The following is a 23,365-nucleotide window of genomic DNA, read 5'->3' on the forward strand; positions in this document are numbered from 1 at the left end:
CTCTCTACTCTGATGTGCCTTGGTCGCCTAATATGGACGTAATCAGTAAAATATGCTTTGAATCAATGCCATCGACATTTAGAAAAAAAAAAAAAAAAATGTCATGGAAATGATCCCACAGAATCAGACAGCGCAGCTTCTTTCAGTTTTTAATTACCTGAAGCTCCCTCAGACTGTGATGTAGGATTTAGGCTTCCTCTTCTTGGTTTGACTTTACTCTAGTTTCAACAGTATTTTGGAGTGTAAAGATAACCAATGCCCTGGTCTTTAGTGTGAAGAAAGCCAGTAGACGGGTTATATTATAATGGAAAACATTAAAAAATAGCATAAATCATAATTAATATTGGCCTAAAGATAATAGCAACATGATTCCACCATTAATTTCTTAATTTATTGCAAACATTCCCTGTATTAATTAGCACACTTCATAAACAAGCAGCCCAAAGCATTTAACAAGGAATCAAAGCTTTTGTCTTTCACCAGCCACACGGTTCTGGAGTCCTAAAATAAAGTGACAACCCTTACACAGTGCTGCTGATATCTTTCTGGTTTATTCATTCTGCAAATCATTAAATGAAAGAGTCTGGCCCCTAAGGATACAAAAAAGAAAGACGGTATTGAGCCTTCTGCAAAGTTAAAACACAATATGTGAGACATCTGCCCAGCTTGCGTGTTCATAAATCATACATATAAAGAAGTAAACTGTCCACATGCTGCTCTAAGTGCTCTTTCTTTTGTTAGCCTTTACTTGAGGCCTAATGGGGAACTTTAGAACCACAGAGGACACTCCCACACCATCAGCAATCTGTGACTAGTTTCACTTCAGATAAAAGACACAGATATCAACACAGAAATATTTACAATTCTCTTAATGCTGACCCAAACAATGATTTTTTAATGCAATACATGGCACCTTACAATGTCCTTCTATGTTTAAATACAGTGTTGATATTGCAATAAAATACTGAACACTTTCTCCAGCCAACAGGTACAGGATTTGTTTGGATTCTGAGTGAGGAATCTGTCCTGCCAGATTGAGGGCTCGAAGCGACGAGGTTAAGGATGAGTGAGTGATGACAGAGTACTACGCTGGGTGAAAATTAAAAGTGACAAAAGGCCCAACTGGTTCCACTTCCTCTTGTGCCACATTTACTGATGATGACTATTGCACCAAGAGCAAAACTAGAGCAAAAGGCGGAAACAGGTTTTCATCTGTCACATTTCCTGTGCATGTCGACACTGAAAGGCTCAAGTGGAATGTTAAACGAAATGAACTGCCAACATTCTGTCATGTCGTCTCATAATTTCGTCTCATAATTTAAATGATATAGATTTATATCACGTCAATGACTTTTCCAGAAGAAAATCATCTAGTGGTCTGATAAAAGGTTGTCACGTTAATTCATAATAGATCATAAAACAGCTCTCATAACAACAGTCATAGTGACCCCAAGCTGACATGTTGGGTCACTGCAACTTAGAGCATAATGCCTTTTTATTTACATTTGTATTGTTATTATTGTTATTTGTATTATTATTTTTGTTATTATACATAAATACATGTATATAAACTTATATACTGCACATACTGAATACACAAACACAAGCACAAACCTACCCAGTAAAGGAAAAACAATAATATTACTCACAAAAAATAATAACCAAAAAGGAACATCATATTAATATTATCACAAATATTTTACTATAATGCATTTTGGACTTATTAGTCAGCCCTTTTTTTTTTCATCTTCATTGATAAACCAATAATTTTCCAAAAAAATGGTCTTATAATTATTATTATTATATAGGCTATTAGCACTTCCAATACTTTTCTGAACCTACAATACACAAAACATGTATGGTAAAAGTTGGTCTAGAAAATTTTGAAGCTTCACCAGTGTGATCTTATTGCAAAAAGCCTTAAAATTAATTTTAAATCCATTTGCGTTTACTTATTAAGTTACACATTATCTCATTCCATGTGCTACAGTTGCATCACTGTATCATGAGAATTATATAACAAAAGGTCTAGACAGCTTCTGCTTGGTGACATTAATGTGCATACAGTAGCAGCAACCGACATTCTCTTCATTCTTTGGTGTGACAATCATTCACCTTCCAGGCAAAGGGAACAATCAAGACAGCTGTTGTAAAAAAAACCACAATCCCCAAGGGCACCTGGAATTAGTTTGTTTTACTCGAGCATAACTGGTTTGAGAATGATTTGAATAAAGGTATTTTATTTTGAACTTCTTTTTTGGATTGCAGCACTTTCTCTATTTAAGGGTAAGCTCTGAGTTAAACATGTTATTGAGACCCATAAAAAAGAGGGACATGGACTGCCAAACATCCAGAAATATTTGTGGAAAATATCAGAAAGATCATTCTGCTCGCTCTGTCTTATATGTGGCTTAAGAACAGGGGTGGTTTTCTCAGGACCTTTACCAGAGGGCTGGACTTTTCTGGGACAAGTGGGCTGGCTTCTCTCTGAGGAAAAAGAGGGAAAAAAAAGATAAGAGGGAGGATGAAGTGGGGGTTTGGAAAAACCTTTTCCAGCCCTTCTACTCTTCCAATTTATAGGTTCTCAATGCACACACCCACATTTAGGCACAGACAAACACACACAGGCAGTGGAATCCAGTAGACAAAGTCAGGATGTGACATCATTCACAGGAAGAAAAGCCAAACAACTTTTTCTCTCTTCACTGAGTTGTCTGTGCTGTGGAGTCGAGCTGGAGCCTTTCGGTCTGTAAGTAGCCTGCAATGAAGGACAGAGGAGCCGAAGGGGGGTTGAGCAATTGGAGGTGTTCTCATTGAAGAGTTAAAAGTAAAGCTGTCTCGCTCCTGAATCATTGCTGAACTTCTCCTGCCTTTCCAGCACATAACAGATTGTGGGCTGTAGGATTTCAGCCAGGTACAGTGTCTGCAGCTACAGTTTTTTCCACTTTGTAATCTCTTGTTTTGATTTCTCGCACTCCCTTTTTTTAATTTCTATTTCCTGTGACTTGCAATACTTTCTTTTCTTTTCCCCCCTCTTTTGTGTCTGTCGGGTATTCTTGAGAGTACTTTTGTCAGCAAAGCCAATAACAACCATGAAAATATGCCAACAGTGCATGATCGGACATGCTTGGGTCTGAGGTTATTGAGGCATGCAGAGGGGCGTAAAGTAGTGCAAATTAGAGTCACATGTCCCACATGCTGTCACTTTTTTTTTTTTTACAAACAAGTTAGTTGTTTGGTTACTAGGAGGGTCCTTGTTTAATGTTAGACTGAATGTGTGTCCCTGAACCGGGTACTGAATGTAACACTGTCACTAAAACTTTCCTCAGAAGCCCTTTTGTTTTGGACAAATACAGAGCTATCTCATGACCACGTATTCATGGTCCCCCAGTGGTGAGTTGTGACTGGGATCAGGCAGACTGTGAAAACAAATGGAAAGAAAAAGTACCCTTCTCATCTTTCACATGCTTTTAAATCACCACTGATTCATCAAACTTTTAAGAGTGAACAAACAGCAAAATTATGCTTAAAGACACTTTAGTAGTCTTAGATTGTGAGTTTTTTCTGGTGAGCTGCACAGTCAACCTAAGTCCATGACAAATACTTTTATCAGCATTTAGTCTACAGTATAAAGCGAGTGCAGATGATAATATACTATCAGAGACTTCTGCTTATTTGAGTCGCATGCAGAACAACCACAGGAAGTGCAAAATGGGACACAAATGCGGATACAGTATCATGTTGCAACCACAGCTACTTGAATGTGACTGCAGTCATAACTGTGAAAGCAACATAAAGATGCAGTCTCCTGTAGGAACAGATAAGATTCCAAACTCAGCAGAGTTTTGCAAATACAACACATTGAAATGTAACATTTTGAAGAATGCATCAGACCTGTATTTTATGTATTATAAACCTCCCACCTCATTTTCCGATAGTAACCTATGCCTCGTACATTTGAATGCTAAGACCTTAATTTGACTATGATGACAGTTACAGCAGTGCGTAACTATTTATTGAGGTCAAACTCATGAACAGTGTCAATGATATCAGCCAGATGGTAAATAGCCAACAGAGAAATAATTTCCGTGACTCATTTCCACACAGGAACTCGTCTATGTTTTTCACGTTTTTCAAGTTGTATTCCTTCGTGTTTAAAAACTAATTTGATGTCACAACACCATTTCTTTCTTCTTTATTTCTTATTTTCTCTATCTATTGGGATCCCCCTCAAACCCAGCATAAGCTTTGGTTTCTTTCCTGGGGTCTACATATAAAAAGTATTTTATAAGTTGTGGATGACAGAACTTATATTAGTGCTATATGTCTGTGCAAAGCCGTCATTGTACTGTGGATGTTTTGTCTCGTAATAATCTCTATGATTAATCAAATTTGAGTGATTCAAAGCACACCATTCATTCTCTCAATTATGATGAACTCTCTGCCTGAAAAAATGCCACAGCTAATTACAGCTGCGGCTATTTTTATCTCTGTGTGCTACTGAAAATCTGGTGATGAGGTCATTTCTGGTTACACAGAGCAGTAGGGACAATATTGGTGCATTTGGGATTAAATAACTCTAGTTCAGAGATACTGTACAGTTTTCTGTTTAGCTTACAAGATTACTATTTTTTTTTTTTTTTACCAACAAATTATTTAAAGCATGCTTGCAATCTTCCTTTTTTTGCAAAGCTTTCTGTTACATATCTGACAATTATGGGTTTACCTCAGTTATATTGCTATTTGCTAATGTGTAATTGTTTTGTAATTTCAGCCTACAGCAGTGGACTGACAAAGAATAAACCTCTGGCTTCTCTTGTTCTGCTTCACAGAAATGTCCCTCCATCTGAAAACAAGAGCAACTTGCAATCTCTAAATGACAGAAGCTGATTCCTGTGACCTGATCTCTGAGTTGAAGCTATCTCTCAGGAAGGCCACCCTTTATCAGACTCAAACCATTTGTCATTTGGGAAAGCTTGTCCTCCCCTTATCTGAGGGGAAGCCACTGAGTCAATGGCATTGTGTCTTGGACAAGTATTCAGCAAAGACAAAACATTCAGGCCAAGGAAGCGGTTTGAACCGGGCACCCAGCGATTTGAACTCTACAAGAAGGCGCAGGCCTCGCTCAAGTCCGGCCTGGACCTGAGGAAGGTGGTGCAGCTGCCGGAGGGAGAGAACCACAACGACTGGATAGCTGTTCATGTGGTGGATTTCTTCAACAGGATCAACTTGATCTACGGCACAATGAGCGAGTTCTGCACCGAGCGGACGTGTCCCATCATGTCGGGGGGGCTTAGGTATGAGTACAGGTGGCAGGATGGAGACGACTACAAGAAGCCCACCAAGCTGCCTGCTCTCAAGTACATGAACCTGCTAATGGACTGGATAGAGTCTCTTATCAATGATGAGGATATCTTCCCCACCAGAGTAGGTGTGTGAAGAGTCTACAAATAACCATTATTGAGTGTGTAACCTAATGCGAGATTGATTGCTGACTGCACGATGATGTTGTGTGTCAGCCTGGAGTGCAGGAGTGTTCCCTGTCATTAACATTTTGGATGGGATCATCAAGTTCAAGCAGAGGTTAATTAAAGAGTGGGACTGACATTTAGAGGAGATTGAACAGGATGATTGTGGTGTTATTTTATATAAGCACCAGATCTGACAATCAAATTTTATTATTAGGTAGTTTGAATTTGTATTCATAATCCATAAATTAGCCCAGTAGTTAGCACCAAAAGCGAAATAGCACTCAGTTTGAACTAATGAAGTTGTTTATTTTCTGTTCATTTTGCACAATATTTTTTCTGAGAATTAGGGTTACCGTTCACAGTGTGCAGGTCACATAACATAGATTTTGTCTTCTTGACCCTTACCAGGACTCGATATAGGGAAAGAAAAAGATGAATATGTCTATCATTAGATGCCAAATAATGCTGCATAGTGCAGCAGCTTTGTTCCCCAACTTTTTTTTGTCTTGCATACCTCAACAGGCCTTTCATAAGGCATCAACTACGCCTGGGTCATTTATCCCTTACAAGGGAATTTGTTGATATTTTTCCATTGCTGGGAAAACACACTGACTTAAGTGACTGCTCTAACTAAAAACCCATCAACAACCTTCCTCTTTCATCACTTTGGAATAGATGCCAATTTCTCTGTAACTCCAGTGTAGCAAGCAGTTAACTTTAAGCAACTATAGCCAAGAGTTCCTTTCTGTGCCATTTCTTGGACCACTAGCTCCTGTTCATCTGTTACTGTGAGTCTCAGTTCAGGGATAAGTTACACAGAGGCTTCACTTTGGTGGAAGAAACGTGATCATGTTTTATGTGTGGAATAAATTGTCGTAAATCAGATTTCATTAAGTCACTGACTAGAACTCGAGGATTGATGCTGTTGAGGTGAAACAGTATAACCTTTCGGGTATGACATATGTAATAAATGGGGATTTATGTTTTAGAAAATCATAACATTTATGTCTCTGATGAAAAGTTTGATTCACAGGTGGGGTCTTACTTACATTTCTATAACCCTCTTCTCTTTTCTTCACACCAGGGGTACCTTTCCCTAAGAACTTCCAGCAGGTGTGCAAGAAGATCCTGAGCCGCCTTTTCAGGGTGTTTGTACACGTTTACATCCATCACTTTGACAGCATCTGCAGCATGGGGGCCGAAGCACACATCAATACCTGCTACAAACACTATTACTACTTCATCTCAGAGTTCAACCTCATCGACCATTCAGAACTGGAGCCACTGGTGAGACAATAGAGTAAACCTCAGATGTGTGTTAGTGAGGACAGGGAACAGAGGAAATAGGATCAAATGACTGTTTTGTTTTGGGAAGGAGCTCAGTATCACTCTCTTTGTCATTCAAGTGGAAACAGCCCAAATGAACACATATTTTTTTAATAAATGCACACTCAATAAGGTAGCCCACAGTTGGAATAATCGTTGCTTTTTCCAACAGTGAGAGCATCCTGCCCACATGAGCGTGGAGAAAAGAGCTTAAAGTGCCAATAAAAGGCTTCAGTTGTCATTGTAAAACAGGAGTGTAATTTCCCTAACATATTAAAACATGGATGATAAATGTATGTCAACACACATTAAAGATAAATGTAAGCCAACCCTTGTTTTACTGTCAAACCTTAAGTTCCAAAGGATAATCTTTTTGTTGTTGGTCTTATTTGCACAATGACAAGCAATATACTCTAAACTGGAAGTGTAGGTTTACACCGCAAACATACATGTCCTCACACATTTTCTTTTTGTCTAAACATTAACTTTGTTTTCTTTTCCTACAGAAAGAGATGACGGAGAAGATATGCAATTAAACACATGGACAAAGAAGTTTACACTTTGAAATAATCTGAGACCCATTCAAAACACTCCATTCAAAGAACAATGTTTTATAAGGTGGTAGAGGTTTTTGATGCAAAACTTGAACGGTCAACTATACTTCTTTTTGAGTGCACCATCAAAACTTTTTCATACAATAATGATTGTGCTCAATGCTATTTTATTAGTCTGTTAGTTTATAATACTAAGTCTTCTGTACTCATATTTCTTATTTCTTATTTTGCATGCATGTTCATGTTTGATCATTTTATAAACAGTGTTGAGTCTAATTTTTTTTTGAAAATGTCTGCTTTGTTTGTGATGTCAGCGTTTTATAGTGGCAAGCAAAAAAACAAAAAACGCTGCCATAGAAGGGTCTGTGATTTTTCAAATGTGTTTCCTTTTCTTTTACATAGGACAGGCTATTACAACTCAAAACGCAGCGATAAATCAAGAAGAGACAAGATAATAGTGATGACATTTAGAAGGTATGTGGCGTTAGCACAGCCAAAGCTCCTTCACGAAACTATAAATCAGATATAAATAAAGATCACAATCATGAACAAAAAATATCCAACTACGTGGAGCGGGGCGTGAAGCAATCCAAGTGACGCAGAAGAGTCAGCTGTTTTCTCGACCAATAGGAGGAGAGGCTATGCCAAAAAAAAAAAAAGAAAAAAAAAAAAAAAAAAAGGGGGCGGGGCATATAGCTGTTTATGTGTTTTCCCGCCCTGCGCGTCACTGCCTGTCTGCTCTGAAAGATGGATCTCAGCTAGCAAAGGATTCTTACATCAGCTGTCAGAGGCTCTGACAAAGGGGGTTTTTGCTGGTTTGAACACAGGTTAGAAACTGGTTTTTGTATCTATTTTTTCGTTTCCAGGCCCGGGGACCTTTCTCGACTCAATGTGTAAAGTATTTATAATTTGGACGTGAATAGGTGGGAAAAAGGTAATTTTAGCTCAGTGTTTTGCTAGCTAGCCGAGGCTAACTTTGATTTGTATAGTCAGCAGTAACTCTGCTAAATACTTTTCCTATCGCTGGCCTCTTCGGAAAGGCATTTTAACTTTTTGTTGCAACACTGCTCATGTCAATGAGGCATATCGTACCGCTGCTGAGCTGGCTATCGATACCCTTTTCTTTCTTTGTGTTATGCTAACCCTTTGGTAAGTCAACACTTCCTCTGTGTGCCGAGATATCTGTTAATATCTACAATCACTTTGGGCTTGTATCACACCAGATATCAAGTACAAGCTATGTGCTAATAAACGAATAATTCATGTTACTAAAGCTCACATACCATAACAGACTGGACATGATCCCCTCAGGGGCTTTTCTGTCACTCAGTAGCCGAAACTAGACACATTTGAGACCAGAGAGGGAAACCAGGAACTCACGTATACAATGTAATGGATTAACATCTATGTCTTACCAGCTTGCTTTGTATTGTTCCCTTTATTTATATCTCTGCTGATGCAGTTTATTCCAGACTAATGCAGTATTATGCTCTCTCAGGTGGCAGGTATGGTGAGGCACAGCATGATGACTGAGTTACATGCCTTCCAGCACTCTTTCCAGGTAAGGTCCCAGCTGTTTCAACACCTTTCACTTCCTGTACGAGATACAACCAGAAGCTAATTCACCGACTGCACAGCTTATCTACACATTAAATGCAGAAGTTTCATCACTTTCCATGAGTCATGCACTTTTACTGTTTTTTTTGTTAAAAATGTTTCTGGTAATATCCACGACAGAGAGAAAGGGCCTATCATGTTGTTTCCTTTATTCTTATCGGGCCACTGTTTTGGCAGGATGCCAAGATTCATTTATTCTGGTTAGTTTTAGTAGTAACAGTACCATACAATGATGTAACGTAGTTAGCCTGTTTAAAACTGATAAATAAGTGGGAAAGTGGAAGAGTTGTGTATTCCTTCTCATGCTTTCTCCACCACCTGACCAACTTGCAACTCTTGCCCCCCCCCCCCTTCTCTCTGTTAGGATAACTCCCTGGCTCTGAGCCAAATGGGGAGCTGTGGGGGAATTCAGGATAATGGGGTTACTCTAGAGGAAAGACAACAAACCCTTTCCCAAGCCCCAGCAGGTACAACAGCTTTTGATGTTATGATGCTTCTCTATATGTTAACACAAAGAGTGTACTGTTTTTTTTTTTTAATCAAATTTGATTGGATTCCTCTGTGCTTTGACAGAAACTGAGAAGAGTCACCCAGTGAACATCCCAGATGCAGCTAAAAGGAAGAAGAAGAAAAGAACCAAAGCGACAGACAGCTCCAAAGGCACCTTTGACGGTACTGCCAGACATGCTGTCTTATAATTATTTTTATAATTATTAATTTATGTCAAAAACACACCTGCGTCAGTTTCATATATCACATTTCTTTCAGATCTCTACAAATTGACAGATGAGGTGCTTGGTCAGGGAGCTTATGCTAAAGTTCAAGGATGCATAAGTCTCCAGAATGGACATGAGTTTGCTGTGAAGGTTAGTAAGGAAGCTTTTCTAGGTGCCATTAAAAGAGTTAATTGGTCTCATGCTGTGCCTAAAGGAGCCCTTTGGCATAGAAAGTTGTAGAAATCATTTATTGAAGGAAAATGTATTTCCATTAATAAGCCCAATTTTTCTAAAACACTTGGACTTAGTATAAGTTTGAAGTTTTTAGTAAAAAGAAACACGAAAAAACCTCAGACATCTTGTCTTGGTATAACTTTGTTATTAGTTTGTTCGGCACACTCTCTTCTTTAACAGTGTTTAGTTAAACTCCAGATAAAGTTAATAATCAAAGACAGACAGAATCATGTATAATGTAACACCAGAGAGTTTTTAAATATGAAATCAAATATTTACACAATTCTTTTTGTTTTTACAAAGATCATTGAAAAGAGTGCAGGGCACAGCCGCAGCAGAGTGTTTCGAGAAGTGGAGACTCTCTACCAATGTCAGGGAAACATGTGAGTGCATTTGTATCAGAAAAAATGTAAATTAATTTTAACAAACGCAGATAAAAAAAGACCTTCTAATAATCATGAAATATGTTGACTCAGGAACATTTTGGAGTTGATACAGTTCTTTGAAGACGGCTCCTGCTTCTATTTGGTATTTGAAAAGCTGCGTGGAGGTACGTTAAAATGCATAACTCGACATTAACACAATCATTAAACTGATATTTTTTTGTAGATGAATCCATTTGAACACAGATTGATAGCTCCAGGTGATTGTATTCTCCTTCAGGCTCCATTCTTACACACATCCAGAACCGAAAGTACTTTGATGAGCTGGAGGCCAGTAAGGTGGTCCGCGACATCGCTCAGGCTCTTGACTTCCTCCACACGAAAGGTAGGTTAACATCCACACAACCAAATGAAAAACTGCTTTTTAAAATTCTGTCAAGGTGACATTGTACATTTCTGCAGGCATTGCCCACAGAGACCTTAAGCTGGAGAACATCCTTTGTGAAGATACCGATCGTGTAAGTGACTTGTAAAGAACACGACGCTTGCAGAAGAACGTTAGTTGTCCCTCGGTATAGATTATAACTATTATATAATGATGTTTTTTTTTTTATCTTTCCCTCAGGTGTCACCAGTTAAGATCTGTGATTTTGACTTGGGAAGTGGAGTGAAGCTCAGCAGTGCCTGTACACCCATAACAACTCCGGAGCTCACCACACCGGTACCAGATTGATTCAACATTCATACCACAAACAAGCTCTTTAAAACAGCTAACCGGACTCTTCATGTGTGCTCTGTGTTTTTGCCCTCTTTCAGTGTGGCTCTGCAGAGTACATGGCTCCAGAAGTAGTTGAAGTGTTCACTGATGAGGCGTCTTTCTACGACAAGCGCTGCGACCTTTGGAGCCTCGGGGTCATCCTCTACATCCTGCTGAGCGGCAGCCCCCCCTTCACGGGTCACTGTGGCACCGACTGTGGCTGGGACCGAGGAGAGACCTGCAGATCTTGCCAGGTATGTTCATCCAATCGACGTCTGCATTCACTCACTGCCCATTTCTGATTGTGAATGATCAATTTCTAAAAATTAGAGAAATAATTGACAACATAAAAAAGGTTTTGAATTGGGTCTTACAGTGGGATGTAATATCTTTTATGACTTAAAGTGGATTATTTCCTATCTGGGTTTGGCTGATTGATGAGTCCATTTCCAATGGTTTACAGTCATTGACTACATAACCCATCACCATCATGAAATAGCCTGCCTTTTTTCTTACTGCACACTGACCAAAGGGGTATTTGGCTTTTGTTTCCTGTAATGCACATTTTACATAATTGCACATCTTTATAATTATCTGTGTTTATATAACAACATATTTTCAGGAAGTCGCAGAAAGTGAAAGTGTCCTGCTTTTGTTCAGTTATCAAATCCCAGAACACAAAGCGTCTCAGTCAGCAGATAAGCAGGTTGTAAAGTGAAGTTACAACTGGCTGGTTCAGAATTAATTTGCTTGTCTTCAGTTATCACTAGAGCAACAATAGACTGAAGTCGCACTGCCCTGCCTCACGCTGACTGGTGTCATAGTGCACCCTATTTAAGTGCACCTTTACCTTCTTAATTTTGATAAAACGACCACAAGTCATGAAAACCTCATTTTGAGACATCCATGCTGCACCTGCATCACGTCGTGCACAGTGACACAACAAAGAAGACAGAACCACAGATTTGCACATAGAGTAGATATTGGTATGATTATGAGGGGCTATAAATGTTGCTTGTGTGCAAGAGGCAGACAGACTTAGTTTATTGTAATCATAGTATATGTGCCTTCTAGCTTGTTCTTATCTCATTTTAACTATAATCTCGAAGCCACCTTTTTTCCTTAGAGCCCCCCCACCCCCCCACTTTCGTCTAATAAAAGCTGAGCAAGGGAACCCACATGATAAAAGGTTATACACTGCTTTCAAAACTGAACATACATTTGAATAGTTTTCATTGATAAAATCACATTACAATATGCCTACACGCTTCTTCTTATTAAGAGATCTTTGTATACATTTCACAGTAATGTTTTAACATAATTATTTTTTTTTTTTTTAAGATTTATTTTTGGGCTTTTAATGGAGAGATAGGACAGTGGATAGAGCTAGAAATCAGGGAGAGAGAGTAGGGAATGACATGCGGGAAAGGAGCCACAGGCTGGATTCGAACCCTGGCTGCCCGCTTTGAGGACTATAGCCTCCATACATGGGGCGCGCGTACTAACCACTGCGCCACCAGCCCCCCATTTTAACATGATTTTATTGAATATCTAGAAATCTAATTTTGACAACCTAACGGCGCCTCACACCCCCCCCATAGGTGCGCCTGCAACCTAAGGTGGGAACCAACGCTTTAAACCATGATAAGGAGAAAAATAATGTGCGTGGCTGTGTCGCTTAACTTGGACGTGACTACACTTGTAATTCTGGCATGAATTGTTTACTTATTTTGTCCCATTATTATGACTAGTTTGTGATGTCACTTCACCAGGTGATAATGTTGGGGCTCCAGAGACCCTGGAGGAACAGCATGCAGTCATCAGTAGATTCATTAATGTGCTTCTTGCTGTGAACCTCACAGTCAGGTTCTCATGCTTTTGTCCTCCTCTGTCCTCAGAGCAACCTATTTGAGAGCATCCAGCAGGGCAAGTATGAGTTTCCGGATAAGGACTGGAATCACATCACAGAGGGGGCCAAGGACCTCATATCCAAGCTGTTAGTCCGAGATGCAACTCTGCGCCTCAGTGCTGCTCAGGTTCTCAAGCACCCTTGGGTGCAGGGGGTGGGTATGATTAAATCTGTGTGCAACAGAGAGACATTCTAGAGCTTGGTGTGCTAATATTGTCTGAGAGAAAAAAACACTGCGTCACCCATTTTTCATTTATTATTTGTAATTTTCCATTATTATGATATTTTTTACAGAATGCTCCAGAGAGAGGGCTTCCAACTCCTCATGTTCTACAGAGGTATGACACCCACATTAGAAAGTCAAGTCTTGTGTTTCTGATGATGTTTTCAAAGTTCTAGACATCGACTTCACCTTAGCAGGCCAACCAGGGGCATGTACGGCTGCCAAAGTGTATTTGCTGGCCATTGACTCTAAAAACATTAGAGCCACTGTTAGAGGTGTCTGCGAGGTTCCCCTTAGATGATCCACGTTTGGTCAAAATGTTCAAAGTGAGAACATAGTGCTCCAGCTTTGACACTTTCCAGGGTCATCAGAAGTTGTGGCTCATAAGAAACCAGATCTGTGACCATGTATAACCATCTATTTTTAACTATGCCTACAAACATCTATGCAGCTAACTCCAGTGCAATACCGCGTACATAAATACATCTATGTATGCTAACCCTGTGTATGACCATAATCGTCTGTATGCACACTCAATAGTCTATGTGCTATTACACCAGAGTTACAAGCTCTAGAGTTAATGCACAATGTATATCAGTACCTCATAACCATGTGCCATACTCCAGCCCTTCACATCCTGTAGCAGCACTTCAACTCTGAAGGTCACTTTATCCTGGTGTGTTTTGAACAACATCGCGCACACACTTTTCATGCTTGTATAAACTGCATTTGTATAAGTGTGTACCATGTGTAGAGAAGATTTCCGTTGAAGATCGATAAAGAAGTGGACAATCTGTACGGTCTCTGTACCTGTTGTTTAAGTGTCGTGAGAGAGATATGTCCTACACCCCTCCTGTTTATGCTTATCGATTGTAGAGCAGCATTTAATCATTTTGTGCAGCTGGTTGCTGCCGATGTTATTACTCACTCTTAGCTTTTCTACTTCATTAATAACAGGCAAGGCTGTTGTGTGGTCAAAATGCGAGTGAACCTTGACACGAGAGATGTATTATTTGACACTACAAAAATTACTGCAGATTTATTTATTTGAGTGAGTCAAAGGAGTAGTCACTGTGTTGTGTGTTTGTGTGTCTGTGAGTGTGTGTGAGGACTGAAGGTGAGTGAATTTATGTAATTTGTTAAAAAAAACTATAAAACAGTTGGAGACAAAAGCACAGTAAACTCTTCATATAACCTAAGCTGATATAAATAGGGTAATGTTATTCTTGAAACATTTACAATAGAGAACACCCCTTCACCCTCAACCCTGTTGCTATGGTCACAAATTTGCCATAATTCTGTGCGGGAATCTTGCTTCAAAATGCTCTCACCAGGAAGTGAATTAAGATCAGAGCAAAAAACTGAGAGGAGGCAAGAAGTACAGAATGGGTCAGAAAAATGTGTAAATTGCACCCATGGGTGAAAAGCTGTCTCTTAAATCCTCCTCTGCCTCCTCTCTTCTTCCAGGAACAGCAGCACCAAAGACCTCACTCAGTTTGCAGCAGACGCCATCGCCTTTAACCGGCAGCTCTCTCAGCACGACGAGCAGCAGGAGGATGTCGGGGCCATCGTTTGCTCCATGAGGCTTTCTCCTCCTTCCAACTCCAGACTAGCCCGAAGGCGAGCGCAGTCCAATGCCCTGCGCAGCCAGGACTTCGCACCTGCATCGGACAACCTTGCTGGCTGATGGATCAGTACAAGTCCCCCTTGTCGTTTGTTTTTGTTTTTTTGGATTGATTTTAGCCTCTGCCTCCTCCTTGTGTTTTTATTCTTTTGTTTTACCAGGGAGCCTCGTTGGATCAGCCGCACAGTATCACAAGCAACTACAAGTTCTTGGTGTTGAAGCTCTCGTTCATGGCCAGTAATCTTATCACCTAGACAGAGTTTAAGCACCAAGAAGCCAGGGAATTCTTGGCTATCAACTTTTTAATTACAAAAAATAGTTGAGACTCCTGAGGTTCTTCCAGGAATTATTTAAAACTTCCTGAATTTTTTTAAGTTAACTGTTTTATGTAAGAAGTGCTTTGAGTTTACTTTTCCAATGGTCTTCGTGGATGCGTTTATAGCTATTACTGCTAAATAATGCCTAATTTTACAGTGAGCCCAACACAGCAGAAGCAGCTCTTAATGCCACGTATCTGTCTGTACATATCATAATGAACTCGGCATTACATACTGTAGGTACAGCTCAGTTTTGCAGCTGTTGCTGACCTAATGCAATATCATCTAATTATAACAGATTTTATTTTTCTTGTCATCCAACTGTTGTTTAATTAATATTTTATTGGAATACTACTACTGATGCTTCTCAGTCACTTGAGAAAAGGGAGGAGATTTCTTCTATTTTTGCTTTTTTAAAGCATGCCAGCTTGTTAGATCTGATACAAAGGATAAACAGACATTTTACTTCACTTTAAGGAAACTTTTCCTCCATTTTCCTCCATGAGTTCTTCTCAAAACTTTATTGAATTCAAAGAGAGTGCAGGATTGTGAATAGATGTGGAAGTTAGAGAGGGGCCTTTGATCAAACTCTTCTTTTGATTCTCATCATTTCACCTAAACACAAGCTACCTGTAGCACTGATGTACTTTAAAGTTGACCACTAATTTGGTTCAACTGAAATTGAATACATTAAGTTGTTAAAGATCACTTTGGTCCAACAATGTGAATCCTACACTTGTACTATTTCTTTTTAAACTATTATCCTCATGAGAGTCCAACATTACCTCAGACTCGTTTTGCACATTTTGTACTGATGTGAAAGGTAACACCCCCCCCCCCCCCCCCCCCCCAAAAAAAACTGCTTAGTTTCTTGAAGTCTTATTGATTTGATATTGCAGAGTGTTGTGTGATTGACCTACAGTGTACAAGTTACATTTGTCATGGTCGTAAGAATGAGACTTGAAGGGGGATTGTGGGTAGCTGCTGTTACAATACGATTGAGGAAACCATACTGGTGTTGAAGGGATTTATTTTTATACAAGTATTAGTATGTTGTGAAGTTTTGTCTTTTTGATTCTGAATGTTCCAGTAGAAGAAAATTGGACTAACCAGGCGTAGAAGTCTTTCTCAAAGATTTTCTTTGGTTAAAGTTTTTTTTGCAATTTTTGATCTTATTTTTAAAAATAATTAAATATTTTTTTACCTTTTTTTATTTGTTGCATTCATTTATGATCCTGTCTATGTTGGAGCGGGGCAACTGATGGCAACATATCACTTTTATTTCCCCTGACCCTGTTAACTTTATGTGTTGGCTGCTAAATTACATGCCCCTGATTTTACACTGTTGCCATGGACACCCCATCCCTATAGCAACTAAGGTCCGTCATGATCCGCTGGCAGGGATCGGATCTGCTCGGAGTGAATAAACAACAACCACTTGCTATGTTAAAGCCCTCTAGCTCCCATTATGAACCATCAAAGCACCGTTAACCTGTAATGGCATCAGATGAGATGCAGTCAGTGTGCAATTATGGAGTCCCATTGAAATGTGTCAAAGCTCTTCTGGGGTCTTATGAGTGAAGCTCCCAGTGAAAAGCATATTTCCACTTGTCTGCTGTGTTCTCATTAAAAAGATCCTTAACATCTCCCGTTGTTCATCTTTGTTGCATCATTTAAACTGCTCGCTTCATCTTTCAGTGCAATATCTCTTTCAGGAGTCAGCAATAGTAATACATTGGTTTACTTTTAATCAAGTGAACGTGTTGCAGTTCTGAAGCATTATGAACAGTCTTGTATTGGATGCATGGACAGGAAGCTCTTGTATACCTAAACACACACTGATGCTGAGTCCTTGAGATGTGTTTGAAAGCAGAGAAGGATTATGGTTATCCAACAATTTATTACATATTACCTGATCCTATAAGACCCTGAAAACCTAAGAAAAAGGAATAAAAGGCATTGATCATATCAAAAACCCAACTACACTGTCATTTGATGCATGTGTAATAATACCATTAACTTACAGTGCAATACAATACAATTTGAAACTTAAAAACACTTTAGTAAATGTACAAAACTACAAATGCACTGCACAACAACTGCGATGGAGTAACTGCTCTTGGACTGTTTATTATTTGGGCACCATGTTTTTGTTTTTTTGTCGTTTCTTTGCTTTTTGTTGTTGTGTTAAACTATCATTGTTCCTTAAAGGGATAAAGGTTTGTCTTTTATCATTTCTCAGTAATCGTTCGTATTAAATACATTTAAGTAAATGATAGGTGAACACACTCAAAGCTTCATTACTTTATTGCGCCCAATTTGATTAGCCTCTTTCAGAGCACTTTAGCGCCCCTAGTGGTCCATCTAAATCTAAATCTGCGAGCAGCAGCGGAGTGTCTGCAGTTCAGTGTCACCTGCTGCAGAGAGAGAGAGACCGTCTCCTGCTCGGTAATCCTGAACCCCATGGACGGACGAAAAACGCCCAAACCTGGATTATGGTTCTGATCTAAGGTAAATGAAACTGAGAATAAGGAGAAATGTTGTTGCTTTTAAGTTATTTCCAGGAAATCATGTGGTTTTTGGATGAGTGTGTTTTGCAAGAGTCGCCTATGATTGTTTAATGACAGTTCTGTTACCGGGAGATAGTTGGATTTGTATTGCTATTGCCACATGCATTAAATATGTTACGTTATTTACTTTTTCTTGAAACTGCACCATTGCTAAAACAAAACTGTGGAGACTTTTTTTTTGAGTTGCCCTATTTGTTCAGAATGCAAAGTTTAGTAAATGTCCGTGAAATATTTTGCGTCTATTAAAACTGCAAAGAAACCTTTGCTCATACTCTTCAGCACTCTTCTTTCATCTCCCTTTTTTCTCTCTCTAAAAGATGAATTTAGTCAGAGACCCATCAGTAATTTTTCTTCACCCTCTCTGGGTCTCACAGATTTCTCCATAAGACATGGTGCTACCTGACAAAACCTCCAGACCGTCTGCTCTCAAGAAGGTCCCCCATCAGCCCACCAAGCCCCGTCACCCAAGCCTGCCCTCCCCGGCACTTTGCTGCGCGTGCGGACTCTGCATCATGCTTGCTGGCATCAACATCACCCTGGTGGGAGCTTTCGCCTTTGGCACCTTCATCCCTTCTGGTAACCCTCCCATCATCATCGGTCCTCTCCTCTTACTGATAGCCCTGGCCTTTTTCACAGCCTGCTGCGTGGTCAGCAGGAGGCCGCCCACCCACACTGGGTGCCGTAAGGCTAGAGGAGGAGAGAAGTGGGGGCTCGTGCGGATGGGGACAGCAGCATTTGAGATGGAGGCAAGCGAGCACACCCTGCAGGACACTACGGCTGTTCAGCTCAGCCCCACCAACTCCCCCACTTCATCCCACAAGTCCTCTTCCAGCCATGTGGGCAACACTGCTCCACCCGGGTGTCAGGATAGAGCTGGGCTGATGCTTCCATCAGAGGCGGCTGTCATGGGTGTCGCTGGAGATAACCCCACTTCCACACAGATGCTGCCCACTCAGAGCACTTACTGAACACATTAAGGACATACTTCCTCAACCAGGCTGTTTTATGTGTGTGTTTTTATTTGCTGCTTTTGGGTGGAAATGTGTTGTATAAAAAACCTATCTGATTGTTGCTTAGTTGGTGATTTCTGTCGCTGAATCTTTATTGCTCAGCAGGATGTTTTTTATTCATCCAGAACAGAAACAGGAGCAGATGATACCTTAATCTAAGTGCCTGTTTGTATACTGCTTGTTGTATAAAACAGAATATCCTGCATTCATGTTCTCCTGTGTATCCACTGTGGTTAGTGCCTGTCACCTTATACATCGGTGAAAAGAAGATGAGTGTGTCCATCGAGCTTCTCTGAGTCATGAAAGCTGTTCCTGTGTAAGACTGGTAAAATCACACACACTTTTTCACACACGTTTTTTTTAAATGCTTGCAGCAAAAAATTAGTCAAGATGAATATTGAGGAACAAATAAGTAAATGTGCATATTATAGTGTCATTTTTATATTTTTCTGCAGCAGATATTACTTGCTTTGGGCACATAAAGTTGATATTTCCTTTGAGAGTTATTTGGTGTTTCTGTTAAAAAAAAGCATTCAATTCTAATGCTGATTTTATGATGAGGTTAAAAAAAAATATGACTGAACAAAATGAGTCATTTTGTGGGACATGCTTGGGAAATAAAAAGCCATAAAAAGACACAATGGCACACATGTCATAAGAAAGGCACACATGTTGTGAAGATAGCCCATTCGTTATCGGAGAAACAGATGCCTGTTTACTCACCGTTATACATCTGCCGTCCACAAACACAGCAAGACACACACTGTGATCCTGCACAGGACTCTCAAAGAGAGATAACAGAGCAGCCACTGTTATTACAGTCTAGTTTGTTTGGGGAGTGTGTTTGGTGTCTGTATTCATCCATGGAGTCAGGAATAAGAATGCCAGTGTTTGTTTTAACAGGCGAACAAATGCTGACGACCTGCATTCAATTCAATAAACTAGAGATTAGGTCATGATGCTCTAAAGAAGAAACTGCAGAGCTCCAGCGTTAACATTTTTTTTTTTTTTACAATGTATTAAGCTGTAATAAAAGAAAATTTCCTTCCACTTTGAGCCTTAATCAAACTTAAAAACGTACATAATAGAGGCGAGGAGTTAAATCAAGATTGTAGTTCAGGCCTTCATGGTTCTGCTGTTTGCTCATTATACATTTACAGAATAGTTCTTGATTCATTAATCCAGTATTCTGTATTTATAGTATTTACAGATAAACATTCTGTGAGAAAGGATGTATTGTTTGTCGATGATAAAGTTGATCAATGTAGGCCTGTTAAAATCTTCCCTCTTAATATTGTTGTTATTGTGAACTGGGATCACTGCATCTCTACTGGTCTTGTTTTCTGTCAGCATGTCTTTACAGCGTGGCACACAAGCCTGCAAGAGGACAGAGGACTTGGTCATAAGGTACACCCTAAGACCCTTAGGAGGAATCACCACAGGCTGGGGACAGCTGTTTGTAGCGAGAGATTACAACCTCCATTAAATGAGAAGTTCTGAGTTTGGCACCCACGTGAAGAAAAAGGTACTGCAACAAATTAGATTAAAATATAGGAATACACCACGAGTGATATAAGAAGTAAAATGCTGAAAATGTACACAGGCAAGTAAAGGTACAGCATGACTACCAGAGAATAAAGCATTCTTCCACTTGTGCTTGAAGAGAATACAATGTTGACTAGAATATTCATTTTCCACACACTGAGAAACATCCATCCTTCCTTCTCTCCAACAACAAAACACATACTGCTGTGTCAAAATCAGACTGAGGGTCGGCAAAGCAAAACCAAAAGGAGTCATAAAAGAAACACTGTTGGTGTGTTGCCAGTTTTTCATTGAATCAGATATTGTGAGTGTGTGTGACAGCTTCGTTTTGACAATCTGATATAATTATTTATATTTCTGTAAGGGAAAACTGTCTTTGCTCATTTATGAATACATATAATAGCTGTAATTACTGATGTCACTTTCATTTTCATTCCACCTCACTTATTAAAGTAATGATATGTGTTTTTTATAATAATGACAGTGGGCCTGAGGGTTCATAAACACATATGATTCATTGGGAGCTGAATGACTCACAAATGGCTGTGCCTGTGACTTTTTATGAAAATAGTTCCTATTAGTGGAGAGGAACGTTATCAGTGAATAGGAAAAAAGTGTGTGTGTGTGTGTGTGTGTGTGTGTGTGTGTGTGTGTGTGTGTGGGGGGGGGGGGGGGGGGGGGGTAGTGGTAGTTCAATAGGCTAAATGACACACAGATAACTCAAAGACAATATTGGGTATAGACAATACCCAAAAATGTGGCGCTGTTGGACAGAGCTCAAGCTACATCTACTCTTGTGACTACAACATGTGGAAGGACAATAGGCCTAAATCTTCATGACGAGCAAGATGGAAATGAAGGAAACATTTAGCTTAGCCTACTAATTATTCATCTGGTAGCTTAGAGATCAACACATTTACAGTATGTCAATGAAAAATAGCTAGGATGTTAGTTTTTTAAGGCTTTAGTTCTTTAATTATGTTTAATTATGTTATAATATGTATAATACATTACATATTATCTTAAATATGTACTTCCAAAGGCCGTTTTTCCAGATTACTTTTAATTTCAAATTCATGTTGCACTGTGTTACTTTGCCGAGTTCTGCCACCAGGGGGCAGTATCGCCTTTCATACAGGTTTTCAAGTCAGGTGAAGACGGTCGAAATCATAATTCGAGCACTACTGGATTTGTTTCGAGTTTCTCTTGGGGTTTCATATTTTGTTAAGTAGCCTAATGTTTTTTTAAATATGTTTTATTCCAATGGGGTTACAATTTTACCCTTTTACCCCAGGAAATACCGCCAATAGGCTCTTTTTAGTCTCAAGCTGAACGATTTAACAGAGACTATAATTAGTCAGCTATAAGAAGACTTTGCAAAAACTAATGATAACATTATGGGAGTAATATTGTTTAGTTTTGATTGAAACCTGCATGTTTTCTGTTTGGAGAGTTGATGTGAGTTTAGGCTGCAGTTTGTGCTGCTTAGAGACAATGAGAGATGCTTTTAATTGCCAATTCTATCTACCCTTACATGTCTCATTGTATTGGACAAAATGTCAGAAACAAAAAGTGCTCTGAGAATAATTGTGGGACTGTTGTGTTAGAAACAATGTGTCGCCTACTTATTAGCCAGACAGTGAAAGTGTACATTCAAAGTCCCCCCCAAAGTCAAAATGTGTGTTTTTTTAAGTTATTTTTCGTTGCTGCACAGTAGGCTACTTGATGAGTTACACAGGTGAAACCGTTGTTTTAAATATAGTATGCCCTTTACAGAGAATTAGAAAATATGATTAAGTAAATATTTAAAATGCACATGTTGTTGCATTTATATATGCTGGTATAAGGATAAGATGTAATAAATCAGTGAACTCAGTCAGTCTTAGTCAGTGAATTTTATTTGTGAGAAAAATAAATCACACATTTTTTTAAGGTTAAATATTTGTTTTATTCATCTTCAAAAAGTGACAGCAACAAGCCCATGGGTAAATTTGCATACAAAATTATAAAATGATAAATTAATTAATTCTAATCACTACTGAGTTTACCCAATAATTACTTCTTTTTTTTTTTTTTTACAAACTTTTACTCACTTAATTTATCCACTTTATCAACAGATGTACCATGAAGTTTTAATTTTTCCTAATGTTACATGATTCACATTTAAAAAGAGCAGTGCAGGCTCAATTTCTTTCTTTTTTTTTTTTTTAATTAATAGCTTGAATTGATTTGTACCTTTCCTCTTCCCATGTGTTTTCTTCTGAATGCTTCATGGCCTCTATCTGCAGTGCGCCGTCCTTGGGCCTCCCCCCCGCCTGCAGCTCGATATGTTTCAGACGGGTTGCAGTGATCCTCCGGCCGCCCTGAACCTCAGCCAGGACGTCTCTTAAAAATACATTTCCCACAGGTAAATCACTACACTCCCAGAGAACCACACGATAGAACAATAGCAAGGTTACAGTGTCTTTGACCTCCTCTGTGAATATAACCATCAGAAGGTGAGTGACCCCTTGTGTTTCATGCATGTTGAACTTACTATACACAGGCTTGTATACAGTTTGTTCTGTCATCTTTCGTATAAGCCATTTGTCTTTCTGTCTCACCTCCGTTGTGGGGCAGAGCAGCTGGTTAATATACCCCCTCTTGAAATGAAATGCCATTAATTTGATCCTTCTTCGCAGTTTGCAAAGTATCCCTCTAAACAGCAGCAGGCTTGATCTAATTCCTAATGACTGTTGTGAGTGCTGACTCTGCTATTGTAAAACAAATGATATCTCTGTCCTGTTGGAATAATCCTAATCTATTTCAATGGAGCCGCATTAAAGTGAAAAAAGGGGGAGTATATTTGCATCTTGTGATAAATGTGCAAATGTCCGCCAAAGCTGAATCAGACACCACATTTTAATAGCCTGATTGCTGGTTCATTTCTCGCCTCATTCTCTAGCAGCCCTGCTCCCTCCCTTTTAATGCCGAGCTGGTCATATTTTGTCCCAGATTAGTATAGACGCCGGCTGACAGTTGCCTCTGCTCAAGGTATTTAGAAGACATAATTCATTCATAGATCTAGAAGTGCTCCCATTTGTCATCCCCATTTTTTATGCTCAGTCTC

The 23,365-nt window shown here is 39.3% G+C and overlaps 3 protein-coding genes across 5 annotated transcripts; all 3 read left to right on the forward strand.

Annotated features, from left to right (window-relative positions):
• The first annotated feature begins 2,548 nt into the window (after positions 1–2,548).
• Positions 2,549–7,627, forward strand: mob3c (MOB kinase activator 3C). 3 transcript variants are annotated; one of them, XM_020650029.3, is made up of 4 exons: positions 2,549–2,914; positions 4,775–5,431; positions 6,556–6,758; positions 7,304–7,627. In XM_020650029.3, the coding sequence occupies exons 2-4, from the start codon at positions 5,014–5,016 to the stop codon at positions 7,331–7,333; spliced, it is 651 nt and encodes a 216-aa protein (XP_020505685.1). In that variant the 5' UTR covers positions 2,549–2,914; positions 4,775–5,013; the 3' UTR covers positions 7,334–7,627. The 3 variants fall into 3 exon arrangements, with proteins under 3 accessions (XP_020505685.1, XP_020505684.1, XP_020505686.1); XM_020650028.3 differs by having other exon boundaries at positions 4,833–5,431; XM_020650030.3 differs by having other exon boundaries at positions 2,549–2,749; positions 4,833–5,431.
• Positions 7,628–7,915: 288 nt separating this feature from the next.
• Positions 7,916–16,777, forward strand: mknk1 (MAPK interacting serine/threonine kinase 1). The gene is made up of 14 exons (XM_020650027.3): positions 7,916–8,178; positions 8,850–8,912; positions 9,333–9,435; positions 9,542–9,640; positions 9,737–9,834; positions 10,222–10,301; positions 10,395–10,468; positions 10,582–10,686; positions 10,764–10,819; positions 10,927–11,022; positions 11,118–11,312; positions 12,957–13,121; positions 13,262–13,305; positions 14,658–16,777. Exons 2-14 carry the CDS (start codon positions 8,859–8,861, stop codon positions 14,875–14,877), a joined length of 1,389 nt encoding a protein of 462 aa, XP_020505683.1. The 5' UTR covers positions 7,916–8,178; positions 8,850–8,858; the 3' UTR covers positions 14,878–16,777.
• Positions 16,778–17,495: 718 nt separating this feature from the next.
• On the forward strand, positions 17,496–19,217 carry LOC114921107 (transmembrane protein 275-like). The gene is made up of 2 exons (XM_029280422.2): positions 17,496–17,642; positions 18,076–19,217. Exon 2 carries the CDS (start codon positions 18,091–18,093, stop codon positions 18,667–18,669), a length of 579 nt encoding a protein of 192 aa, XP_029136255.2. The 5' UTR covers positions 17,496–17,642; positions 18,076–18,090; the 3' UTR covers positions 18,670–19,217.
• The last annotated feature ends 4,148 nt before the right edge of the window (positions 19,218–23,365 follow it).

Source organism: Labrus bergylta, chromosome 6, assembly GCF_963930695.1.
Source record: "Labrus bergylta chromosome 6, fLabBer1.1, whole genome shotgun sequence".
Lineage (NCBI taxonomy): Eukaryota > Metazoa > Chordata > Actinopteri > Labriformes > Labridae > Labrus > Labrus bergylta.

What these genes read in the sequence shown, in the direction of transcription:
- mob3c (XM_020650029.3), top strand. Translation starts at nt 5,014, where the DNA reads ATGGCATTGTGTCTTGGACAAGTATTCAGCAAAGACAAAACATTCAGG. An exon ending in TATCTTCCCCACCAGAGTAG is followed by an intron (nt 5,432 to 6,555) that starts GTGTGTGAAGAG and finishes TCTTCACACCAG; the next exon opens with GGGTACCTTTCCCTAAGAAC. An exon ending in ATTCAGAACTGGAGCCACTG is followed by an intron (nt 6,759 to 7,303) that starts GTGAGACAATAG and finishes CTTTTCCTACAG; the next exon opens with AAAGAGATGACGGAGAAGAT.
- mknk1 (XM_020650027.3), top strand. Translation starts at nt 8,859, where the DNA reads ATGGTGAGGCACAGCATGATGACTGAGTTACATGCCTTCCAGCACTCT. An exon ending in TACCAATGTCAGGGAAACAT is followed by an intron (nt 10,302 to 10,394) that starts GTGAGTGCATTT and finishes ATGTTGACTCAG; the next exon opens with GAACATTTTGGAGTTGATAC. An exon ending in TTTGTGAAGATACCGATCGT is followed by an intron (nt 10,820 to 10,926) that starts GTAAGTGACTTG and finishes TCTTTCCCTCAG; the next exon opens with GTGTCACCAGTTAAGATCTG.
- LOC114921107 (XM_029280422.2), top strand. Translation starts at nt 18,091, where the DNA reads ATGGTGCTACCTGACAAAACCTCCAGACCGTCTGCTCTCAAGAAGGTC.